This window comes from Priapulus caudatus, unplaced genomic scaffold (assembly GCF_000485595.1).
Source record: "Priapulus caudatus unplaced genomic scaffold, Priapulus_caudatus-5.0.1 Scaffold644, whole genome shotgun sequence".
Classification (NCBI taxonomy): Eukaryota; Metazoa; Priapulida; class Priapulimorpha; order Priapulimorphida; family Priapulidae; genus Priapulus; species Priapulus caudatus.
Window position 1 is genome coordinate 156,322 of NW_014577705.1, and position 12,408 is coordinate 168,729.

Sequence of the window (12,408 nt, forward strand, 5' to 3'; positions counted from 1 at the left end):
CTGTGTACGCTCTCTGAAAAGTAATGAAAATGTTTTGAATCCTTGTAGGGTTGAGTCTAGGGTTGAGATAGTGTCATCAGACATGAGAATATGGCCCACAGTATGCCTCAGATTGGAGGAAAATGGCTTAAATATTTCACAATTTTCTGGGGGGCATGCCCCCAGACCCCCCTAGCACTGGCATGCCTACGGCACGCGGGCCTGCCTGCGGCAGCCAAGGTTAATTTCGCCCCCGGCTATCGCCGATCATCCCCCCAACTCCTCGGTACGGATTTACGCCCCTGGTAGCACGGGATTCGTGCGAGACACGGTTTAGTAAAGCGACATTTGTCGTAAGTTATTACTGTAGCGGGTCGTTTGATGAGCCTGTGAAGGTTCTGTTTAGCGGGTTGTGTCCAGTAGCGGTCATTAATTATACCGGTGGATAGCCAACGTTACTCAATGAGACAATTGTCAGTCAGAAGACAAATGCTTAACAAATGACCGATCCTTAGGTGTACGTGACTATGTTGCAATGCGTCCCACGTATCCGCTAATGTATGCGGCGAGTATTTCATGTATTGTCACTCTAACATTACGTCGGTAAGAGTGAAAGGTGGTGCGGTATTGAAGTCAGTGTGTCAATGAGTATCGTATATAAGATAAGTATAGCTAAGGCCGTTGCAGCCCGTCGCATACCAGGCTATACGGAGCTAGAGGTGAGTTGTCGTACCGGTAGACAGTTTTATCATGTAGAGTATTACATTCAAGTATTCAATTAGTCGTCCCGCTTTCAATGATTCTAGAATCTGTAGCTTCCATGTGTATAGCTTATATGTTGTTTGTTTGTTATACATGAAGGCCTACGTAAGCAACGACTCTATAACAACCGCTAGTTTCTCTCAAAAATTACTAAGCTTACCTGAATGTACGTCGAGTACACGGTCGCGGGTTATATATACTTATAATAGCAAAATTTAGCACATTGCTACAGATTAGACAATCACGCTAATTTTGATGTTCAACTCGTTTTTAACTGACACGATGGGGTCTCGAGTCACTCACTAGGTGATATTGCGCTGTGCGATGTTAGGTGACAGAATGTCAAATAATATTATTTCTATCTATTCGATTAGCTATTAGGTAAGTGGCTTGCTTTTCTCTTGCGTGTTGCCAACGAATAATATAACGTGTCTTGCAAATTTCAGACCATGAAGATCCTTATTGTGCTTTCGATTGTAAGTTTACTTAATGCTTATAGGTTTTTCAATTCACATTAATCAATGCAACAGTACTTATTATCATAAGTGTGAAACAAAAGGTTGCATGTGGTATGACATTGCTATAATAGTTATTAATAATCATGATCATAATCATAAGAACTCTCTCTCCCACCCACCCTTTCTCCCTCATTCGCTCTATCACACTCTCTCTATATTCTCGCCTCTCTCACACATACACTTTCTCCTTCTCTTTCTCTCTCTCTCTCTCTCTCTCTCTCTCTCTCTCTCTCTCTAATCTCTCTACTCTATCTCTCTCTCTCTCTCCTCTCTTTTCTATATATATATATAATATATATATATATATATTATATATATATACCCGCGGCGCTCTCTCTCTCTCATCTCTCTCTGCTCCTCTCTCTCTCTCTCTCTCTCTCTCTCTCTCTCCTCTCCTCTCTCTCTGCTCTCGTCTCTCTCTCTCTCTCTCTCTCTCTGTCTCTTCTCTCTCTCTCTCTCTTCTCTCTCCTCTCTCTCTTTCTCTCTCTCTCTCTCTCTCTCTCTCTCTCTGCATCTATGGCCACACACTGCTGACATTGTTCAAGTGTTCTGAATAGTTCGAGCAGATATTTTAATGAATTTCCGTTCCGCGCGATTTCGTTTGCGTAGGGAAAACTGTAATTCATGCGTCATTTATGACAAATTTTTTATTGTATTTACTACTAGCCATAACTACTCTACTACTATCTACTCGTGATTATTTTAATAATAATTAATTTTAAACCCGTGGTCACGTGCTGTCTACCTTGCTATTTCTCCCTCCCTTTCTTTCTTCTCATCCATCACAGCCTACATCATCCATCCATCCAATCCATCCATCATATCCATCCATCCATCTTTTCATCCGTCTAACTATCTATTCTATCTATTCCATCTATCCATCTATCCATCCATCCATATCTACTCCATCGACCCAAAGCCCAGCACCGCGTTCACTTATACATTTATCATCTAAAACGTCTATCTTGTTCGTGCTCCCCCTCGCTCCTCTACTCTCCTCTTGCTCTGCTTCTCTCTCTCTCTCTCTTCTTCTCTCTCTCTCTCTTCTCTCTCTCTCTCTTTCTTCTCTCTCTCTCTCTCTCTCTTTCTTTCTCTCTCTCTGCGTCTCTCTCTCTGCGTCTCTCCTCTCTCTGCTCTCTCTGCCTCTCTCTCTCTCTGCTCTCTCTTTCTCTTTCTCTGGCTCTCTCTTCTTACTTTCATCCATTATCACACCCATCCATCCATCTAGGCTCTCTATTCTCTTTCTCTCTTATTTTCCATCCACCGATCCATCCATCTAGCTCTCTTCTCTGCTCTCTCTTTATTTATCCATTCCACCCATCATCCATCTTAGCGTATCTATCTATGCTCTCTTTCTGCGTTGCGGCGCGTGTTCAAGATAGGCAATTGCAAATATTTTGTTTTTTTCAAGGTGGCCGTTAGCCTCACCCATACCTGGGTTCAGGCGGTGGTTACGGGGTCGCGACAGGTATTAATCGATACCCGGTGGATATGGTGGCTTACAGCTTGGGCCCAATCTGAGATATTAGTGGGCACGTCCGGAGTTATGCGGACGAGCTACATGGATATGGAGTTACGGAGGTGGCGGCTATGGAGGTTATGGAGGCTATGGCGGTGGAGGACTATGGCGGTGGAGGCTATGGCAGGTGGAGCTATGAGGCTATGGCCATGGCGGCCTTGGAGGCTATGGCGGCATTGGTCGTGGAGGATATGGATGGCTATGGAGGTCACTGGCAGGCTAAAATGTGGTCATGGAGTCAGGAGGCGTATGTGGCTATGGAGGTTTGGAGGCTATGGTGCTTATGTAGGCTACGGTGGCGCTACGGACGTGCGAGGCTATGGCGGTTACGGTGTACGGACGTGAGGCTATGGCGGTTTACGGTGGCTACGGACGCTGGGAGGCTATGGCGGTTTTACGGTGGCTACGGATCGTCGAGGCTATGGCGGTTACGTGGCTACGGACGTGGAGGCTATGGCGGTTACGGTGGCTACCAGGACGTGGAGGCTTATGGCGGTTATGGAGGTCATGGAGGCTATGCGTCCCTATGCCCATATCGTAGAGTTTATTCTTATGGCTATAGTAGTGGATATCACTAAAACGGATACCAAAATAAGTAGGCCGTCTTACCAATCGCAGGATGATTCCATGATATTTATATAGTGTCACTAATTTTTGAGCAATGATACGGGCACAACAACAATAATTATTCAAAAATTGTCTCTTTTATTATGTTAATGACAGATCCTTTGCCGATTATTGTAGTTTCTGTTATGTCAATACTTTTTGTAATTTATGCTGTACTACTAGCTGTTTTAGCTTATTTACTGTATAGGTAAAACTAAATGCTTTTTCTAATGAGCATAGTTTTAAACGCGATTATTGTCTTTCTTTTTTCGTCGTCAGTAACAAATTATCACATAGGGGCAGATTTCAAGGATTCAAGATTCAAATAATTTTATGTGTGCACAAGACATATTTACATTCAGTTATACAACGATACATATTAGAATGGAAAGGTTACAAATACATAATGTGATAGATATAACCCCTGGTGTGGCGAAAGAGCCCTCAGGTCATCAAAGTCTGCCACCCCTAAAAAACAAAAATATTAGTATATAAACGGGCAAGCCTGAATCATATGACTATGAGTTTATAAATGCTATAATCGATAAGATTATCTGAGGTATACAAGAATCGACAAATTATAATCACTTATGCGTTGGCTGTACGTGAAGGATGGCAAGGTTGCAAGTTGATTTTGATTGAGCATTAAACGTATATTATACAGTTGTGAAACTAAGATGAGAAATAAAATAAATAAATTATACGAAAAAGTACATACTCATTATATGTACAGCCAAGTTCATAAACAAGTTACAAAGCGATCAATAAACATAGTTTTAATATCATTTAACACATGGCGAAGCGCGGCACTATTATAGAAACCAGAGGCAACACAAGGCTATTTTTAACATTTTAATTACGACCTTGTGCTTGCGTGTAGCCGAGTTTGCGAGAAATCCTCTATGATTTTAAATGTGGACTGTTTTCGAAGTCATCTGTTTTTTTCAATGCAAATAGGCATTACGAGTCCATACATATTTATATTGTAGGGTTTATACTTGCCACTGTCGGCATTGATAATTGGAAGAATCACGTCAAAAGATCACTTAGCAAATGTCTCGTACACGCATTTATTTTTAGTCGAAGCACTGTGAGTAGTGTGCAACAGCGGGTAACTGAAAGTATACAAAAAACCATCTTACAGGTAAACTCTAACTCGAGTACTGCCATAAATACTGAGTAATTTAAATAACCGATTAAAGACTTACAAGTTCTTGTAAAAAATCTTATTACTGTGCCTATTAGTTATAACGCAAGCCCGCTTGCTGCCTCCACCAACGGGAGATTTGAGAACTTACAAGTAATGACAAATTTACATTAACTTTCTGACAGAAAAATGCATGAATGGTAGCCTAAACGATACCACAAGGCACCAGAAATTACGCGTTTACAATGTACATGTATTTAAAAGCCATGAGGAATCTCACATGGGCCAACTAAATTATTAAATAAGGGTACAGATCCTCCAACCTCGCGACACTTATGGTGGCATAGCAAAGGCAAAAACTGCAATCGGTGTTGCCTGCCTCACATATCCAAAGCTTCTAAACACACATAAACCAATATAAATCTGAAAACTTACAGAACATTGTCTCCACTAAGTGATTCCCACATGAAGAGTAACCATCGTCGGAGATGAACTCAACCAAAATATAAACTAGACTTCGTGTAAAAGGTCGTGGACGAACCGTCGCAGCGAGTGTTTCACCCCATCGAAGTGGCGAAGCGCCCGTTATCCTCATTCCAAGAATTGCCAATTTGAAATGAAAACGCAACTGCAAGTGCCGCCTATCGGAATCGGCAACAACTCGGGAAAGGCTCGTAAACCCCGCCCCCGAGACAATCTGCTCCGAATTACACAATCTTCGGACGATAGTCTACATTACCCCACCCACTGACGGAGTCTAACACAATGTCTAAAAAATTAAAAAACACGTTTTATGACAACAACCCTTGAAGAAGAAGGCTAATTTGTTTATACACTTCTGGCTTTAAACATAGCAGAAAAACACCCAATAAACTGAAAGGTCCTGCCTTGGACCAACACAACCCAAACAAGGGTTATCTCTTCATACATTAATTTAACTAAATCTACCCAGTACTCCTGCGTGGTAGCTAAGTTCACACAGAACGCTGGAAGCATAAACTGACTCTCAAGAAAGGCTCGGCATAGGCTAATTTTGCCAGAAACTTTGTTTGTTGGTTAATCAGATTAACCCTAGCGGAACGTCGCCAAACCACCAGCATTAAAGTTTACCAGAAATCCTATGCATTAGCAACCAGCCCGGGAAATAACTCAATGCTTCAAGCAAGTAGCATGTCGGTAGAAATCACAAACGTCTGTTCTTTAACCATAGTGCGCGCTGGCGCACGGTACCTTTATGCGCATGATCACGGCTACTAGACCGCTAATCCCTACGCAAATAGAGTTCGCCGACGAATATGACACCAATCCTTGGGTGATGAGGTTGCGAAGCACTTCAACCCAGAATCCCGAAGATTAGCACCTGCGAAGCGGATAAGCCACCATGGATAGAGAAAGTCTGTCACCTTCAATTTTGTGTGGAATAAAGTTACGCCTCTTCCAAAACACAGACACTTTGGCGACAAGGTCTTCGCGTAACGTTGGGGGCGTTTAAACGTTCGACAGCGCGGATACGTTCATCGCTCTCCGGTAAACCGCGGACAATTCGACCAAGCAGCCCAATAGCCTCTCGGTAGCTGGTCGTCGTCGATAATCGAAGACCAAATCACCCTCTGGAGATGGGTTTGGCCTCAGATCCCTTTTCCAGCGCTGTCTCTCAGTGAGCCGTGGCAGGTATTCCCGTTTCCATCGAAGACAGACGCGGTCGGACAGCACTTGGCACTGGCGCCAGCGGCGGCGGCTGTTGACCTCACGATCTTGACAACTGACCGGCGGCAGCTTGTTGTCGGCACGTCCCAGCAAGAAATGATTAGGCGTCAGTGCAGTGTAGTCCTCCGGGTCTGGACTACATGGCGTGAGCGGGCGACTGTTCAAGATGGCCTCGACTTCAATTAACGTTGTCCTAAGGACAGTGTCTGTCACTAAGGTGTTCTTAAGAGTAGCGTTGAGGGCAATTTTCACTGATTTGATCAAGCGCTCCCAGGCACCACCGAAATGAGGAGCGGAAGGCGGGTTAAAATGCCAGGTTATCCCTTGTGGTGTCAGGAGGTCGGCTATTGCAGACTGGTCCCACTCGGCTAGGCAACGCGACAACTCAGCGTCGGCTCCGCGAAAATTAGTACCGTTATCGCTGTACACGTGTTTGGGGTGCCCTTTCTCCGATGAAGCTTGCCTTAAACACAGGAGAAAGTCGCTCAGTCTCTAAGCGAGTCTGCCAGTTCAAGGTACGGCACGTGTGGTCATGCATGTAAACAAACAGCCCCATCGCTTGGTGGTCGCTTCTCCCGGTCTTCGTCAGCATGGTCCCATAGTCGACCCACAGTGGTTGAAAAGGTCCAGACGAATACATCAAGGCGACAGGGAGGCCAGATGCCGCCATTCTAGGGAGGGATGGTCGGGACCTTGGGTTTCCGCATGACGACATGGGCCGACACTCACTAATAACGCGCTTAGCTACATTGCGGGCCTGAACGCGGCCAATACTTACTGTCTGGTTCTGCCACAGGTTGCTTCTGGGCCACAATGTTTTCAGGCGCTTGTGGGCTTCCATAGCGAGAAGCTGAAGCTAACTGATGGGCTAGAAGGCAGAACGTATTGCTGAACTTGCGCGTCAGCCAGGGATCACTGCATGTCTGATCCGTCGCCTACTGCAAGGGTCCTTGCTGCGCTCTTCGTCGAAGAGGATTCAAACTGAGACAAGGCGGCTTTCTTACTGACAGCCTTCCCGTTTTCGTAGGACTAGCGAGCTCCTCGCGGAAAGCTGTCCTGTTGCGCTCCGGCGCACCAGTAGAGTGTGGCTTCCTGCGTACTCTTCTGCACGTTAAGTACGGGGACTTTGCACGCTTTGCCGGCCTAAACGAGGCAAGTTTACGAAGCGCGAAGTTTGTTAGCGGCTCAGTTGACCAGGCTGTCTTTTTGAGCAATCGCGTGCAAAGACAGAAGTTTTTCTGGGAGCAAGGTGCCGTAGTGTCTGGCCTGAGTCAATGAACTGCTGGGCGAGGGGGGCTTCTTCCTCGCCATCTCGGCTGGGTCGGCCGGTGACAGTGTGATGTACCATGGCAGTCTGTCCGTCCCTTTCACTTCTGCGGTCTTAGGCTCTAGGTCTGCTGAGAAGCTGTGCTTATTTCCATTAGCGTGGCCAGTTTTCCTCATCTAGGCGCAGGAACGGGGGCCCCTGGAACCATAGGCTGTTCGGGTCTAGGGAGGCGACAGTGGTCCCTCGTGAGCATAGATCGGCAGGGTTACAGTCAGTAGGGACGTGATGCCAGTCTTCCGGTTGGGTTAGGTCGCGGATCTCTGCTACCCGGTTCGCGACAAATGGCTTAAATCGTTTGACTTCATTTCTAAGATACTTCAGCACTACTTCCGAGTCTGACCAGTAGACATGTCGTTGGATCCCAACTTTGAGTTCCGTCTCGAGTAGTTTACCCAGACGTGCGGCCAATAGGGATCCTGAATGCCAACCTAGGATAGACGAGAGGTTTTCAGTGGGGCGCACTCTGGTTCTTCGAGCTGACCGGAAGCGACACCGATAATGACTTCTGTTGCGACATTGTATCGTAGTAAGCCACGTGCGCCACAACCGCAGACTCTGAGGCATCCTCCAAAGACGTGGATCTGGACATCTCTGCCTGGCGAGCTGACCCCTGGTGGTGTCTTGGTATTCTTGACAGTTGTGCCATTAAGCAGTTCCCTAAGCTCTCGGAGCATTCCGCTCGCATTTTGTGCTGCAAGTTATCGCGGAAGGGGCTGGTCCGCAGTCTAACCGCCGGCCTTTCCATAGATCCTTGCCTACAAACACTTAGCACGGAATAGAAAGGGTGTGATATAGCCGCACGGATCGAAGACGGAGGCACAGTTATGCTAACTAGGCCTCTTTTCGCTCATATGGTCTCTTTGGCCGGTCAGGCATGGAAGACAAAGGATGTCCTAGGAGGAGGTACAACTCATTCCCGCAGCGTTCTCTGTTTGGGAACCTCACTCATGTATCAAGTCTACCTCTCGCCGAACAGCCTAGCTCTGCAACTATCTTATGGCAGCCAGAAACTTCTCGGGCGTTGGATAGCCATTTTGTACGTCTGAAACCACCCATCTCGCCGTCAGCGCCCCAATTCCTTGGCCAGCTCAATTCCCTTTGGAAACACCTCGCACTGATTTCAGCAGGATCCATCCATGTAAGACATCTTGCAGATGGCTTGTACGGCTTGTTCACTGAAGTTGGCTGCGTTGTCTCTAGCTGTTTGCTGTAGCGCAAAGTTACAACAGGCTGGTGAGCTGGTCGCTCCGAAGATGTGCGAATTCATGACATATACGTCCGGCGGTCCAGGTTTCTCCCAGTCTTCCTTGGAACATAGAAACGCGGAGAGAGTCAAGTCGCCTGTGCGTACTAACGCCCACTCTCAAGGACATTTCCTGTACATCGGCCACTAGACGGCGTATCGAAGAGACGAAGCGCTGATAAGACGACCGAAAGAGACTCCTTTAAATAATACGGTCCGGGCGACAACAGAGCATCGTTAAGCGATGCTCCTTTGTAGCTGGACGCAGCATCAAAAACCACACGCACGCGGCCGGGCTTATGCGGGTTGACGACCCCATGGTGTGGCAGGTACCACGTGCGGTTTGTTGACGATTCAACTTCCGCTGGCGCCAGCTTCCTGGCATACCCTCGCGCGACATATCCCTTCAATGTAGCCTGGTACACTTCAGCAAACGGCGGATCCTTCTGGAAGCGTTTCACCAGCAACTCATAGCGGCGGCAGGCTACAACGTAGTTGTTGGGCAATGTAGAATCTGGTTCCCTCCATAACATCCCGACGCTGTATCGGCCCTTGTCCAACGTTATGCTTTGCGCTAACATCGTATCCGCCTTTCTATCTTCCACTGAGATCGGTTTTGCGTAATCATGGTTCACGCCAAAGGACTCCGTGCTCCAGAACCTTTCCAACGATTCCTTCAAGCTGCTTGTCTCCATGAGCAGGTTAACTTGTGCGGCGATTGCGTCCGCAGTCTGACTTGAGCCGTGGCCTTTACCCATCAGTGACCACCCCAGACGTGTTCTAACTGCAAGCGGCTGATCCTCCTTTCCACGGCGAATCTCATGTTGAATGTGAGCCTCAGGCTGATCTACCCCCTATGAGGATGCCAAATTTCCACAGGTTCAATGTCGCTGGGATGTCCAAGTTCTGGGCATGAATCCAGGCTGGGTCGAAGGTTTGGGTCGAACATTGGAACGAGTCTAGCTCCAAGGTCTGAGCTCCATTCACGTACAGCGGAAGTGGAAACGCCTGGTCACGTGACCTCAACTTGAAGGAGACAGTGCGGGATTTCTTGGTTGCGGACGAACTCATGGTGTTGAGGGTAAGGTCCTTGAGTTTACCTTTAATCCAGTCTAAGGCTAAAGATCACGTACTATAGTCAGCTGGCTGGCTGAGTCTAGCAAGGCTATGGTAGGCACTGAACGACCATTATGACACACGTAAACTGGAATAAGCTGGAAGTAAGTTTTAGCAGCTTTGTCTCCCAAGGTGATATAACAAGTGTTGTTGTTCCGCATCTGCTCGGGCTCGGGCTCGGGCTTATCAGGTCCCATGCTGACAGAGTTAGCGTGGAGCGACGTGTGGTGGGTACCATTGCAGGTACGGCATCTCCCGAGGGACAAGCATTCATTTGCGCGGTGGGCCGGTCGGAGACAGTTGAAGCAAAGCTTCAAGTCCATGACGCACTGGCGTTTAGCAGACGTATCTTTACTTTCAAACTGCCGGCACTTTGCGAGATAATGGCTGTCCTTGCACAACGGGCAGGTCCGTTTTGCAGGCGTTACGGAGGACCGACCTTGTGCGTTGCTATTTGCTGTAGTGTTAAGTAGCGTACGGGCGAAAGGTTCGCGCGCCTTTATCCGGCATATGACGTCCTAGTTCCGTGGGACCTGGCGCCGGGGCCCTAGACACTGGTTTCGTATTCGACTGGGTGGTAGCGGACTCTGGCGGCCGCATGTTCCATCCTTGTAGCCCTGCTCTTCCATATACTGGGTCGGTAAGCTTCCTCGCTTCTCGAAGGACAAAGTCAACCAACATTGCGAAAGTCGGAGTCTGACCCTTCTCGCGGGCGTTGAAAAAGCCAGATCCTCCACTTGTCGTGGTATCGAAAGGGAAGTTTAGCCACTAGCTTCCGAAGATTGTCCGGGTATTCAAGAACGCTGAGGGCATCTATTTCCTGAATTGCATATTGACATTCGCGAAGAAAGATGCCATAGTCGTCAAGGGCTCTTGGATCATCCGGCTTTACAGGGGGCCAGTTTACAGCCTTAGTGACGTAACTCTGCGCTACGTAATGTGCGTCTCCGTAGCGGCGTTGTAGCTCTTCGATAGCAGCCGTGAATCCAAGCTGAGCGTTCAGATGAGAAAACCCATGCACAACTCGGTGGGCCTCCCCAGTAGTGAATTGGAGCAGGTAACCGAGGCATTCCTCAGACGAGTCAGAGTTTTTCACGATACGGGTGTTGAACTGGCGACAGAAAGACATGTATTCGGTGGGATCGCCACCAAACTTACTGATCTCGACCACAGGCTTCCTGAGTTCACGGGCAAGCGACATTTCGGGCGGGTCGCCTCGTACGCCTACGGTGGCAGGAGTGCTGGTAAACACCTGCCTTCCGGATGCTAGAAGGACTAGGCGAGACGTGAGGGCGGAGATGTGTGGCTGTTCGCTCTAGGAGAAACGGAGATTGCTCCGGTTCCGGGCGATAGGGCGAGGGATGACGGGTGCGCTTCGCGGCATATCGGATGCCGGCGGGGGCGATTCCTCGACGTAAGAAGTGAGGCTTCTCGCTTCGCCGACGGGTTTGCTGCATTCGGCGTCATCCGTCCCGTGATCAGCTGACTCATTTCCTGGTCGATTTCCTCAATCATGCTGCTGAGTTGTGCGTGCATGGCTTCTGCACCGCAGACTTGGGAGCTCCATAACCCTCGTCCAGTTTATGGCGTACGTTAGTAATACGTAAGCCCTCTTGAAAATGTTCTTTTTACAATAGTTGAAGAATCCTCTGTGTCAAAGATACTAGCAATGTCTCGTACACAGCATTTATTTAGTCGACACCAGGATTGTGATGTAGTGCAACCATGCGCGTAACTGAAAGTATACTAAAAAACCCAATCTTAGTAAACTTCTAACTGGAGTACCATAATACCTGAGTAATGTAAAATAACTCATTAAATTACTAAGTTCTTAGTAAAAAATCCTATTACTGCTGCTTTAGGTTATTACGCTAAGCCGCTGCTGCCACCAACGGCAGATTGAAACTAAAGTAAATGACAAATTTACATTAACTTTCTGACAGAAAAATCTGGCTCGATGGTAGCCTAAAGATAGCCACAAAGGCACCAGAAATTACGTTTACATTGTACATGTATTTGTAAGCCATGAGGAATTAACCTCACATGGGCCAACTAAATTATTTAATAAGGACAGAATCCTGCCAACCTCCGCGACACTTATGGTGGCGATACAAAAGGAAACTGATCGGCGTTGCGACCTGCCTCGCATTCAATAGCTTCTAAAACACACATAAACCAATATAAATCTGAAAACTACAGATCACATTGTCTCCAACTAGTGATTCCACAGAAGTAGTAACCTCGTCGGAGATTGAACTCACAAAAATACTAGACTTCGTGTAATAGGGTGGACGAACGTCGAGCGATGTTTTCACCATTCGAAGTGGCGAAGCGCGCCGTTATCTCATTCCCAAGAATGCCAATTGAAATTGGAAAACGCAACTGGCAATGTGCGCTATCGAATCGGCAGCAATCGGAAAGCTTCTGCGTAAACCGCGCGCCCCCGAGACAACTGCTCGAATTACACAATCTTACGGAGACGAT

At 47.4% G+C, this 12,408-nt stretch overlaps 2 protein-coding genes across 4 annotated transcripts in view; both read left to right on the forward strand.

The window, feature by feature from the left end:
- LOC106812407 (PX domain-containing protein kinase-like protein) overlaps positions 1–12,408 on the forward strand; it is a 29,255-nt gene that overhangs the window by 16,408 nt on the left and 439 nt on the right. Inside the window, exon 17 of one of the 2 annotated variants that reach the window (XR_001394329.1) lies at positions 11,223–11,226. The exons of the other annotated variant lie outside the window; for it this stretch is intronic. The gene's annotated coding sequence lies outside the window, so the exon portion shown is untranslated. The remainder of the gene's footprint in view (positions 1–11,222; positions 11,227–12,408) is intronic. 2 annotated transcript variants of the gene reach the window in all.
- Positions 609–12,408, forward strand: part of LOC106812409 (ctenidin-1-like) — a 17,905-nt gene continuing 6,105 nt past the window's right edge. For both annotated transcript variants that reach the window (XM_014816282.1, XM_014816283.1), the window contains exons 1-2: positions 609–698; positions 1,188–1,217. In XM_014816282.1, coding sequence (XP_014671768.1) covers positions 624–698; positions 1,188–1,217 — 105 coding nt within the window. In that variant the 5' untranslated portion in view covers positions 609–623. The remainder of the gene's footprint in view (positions 699–1,187; positions 1,218–12,408) is intronic.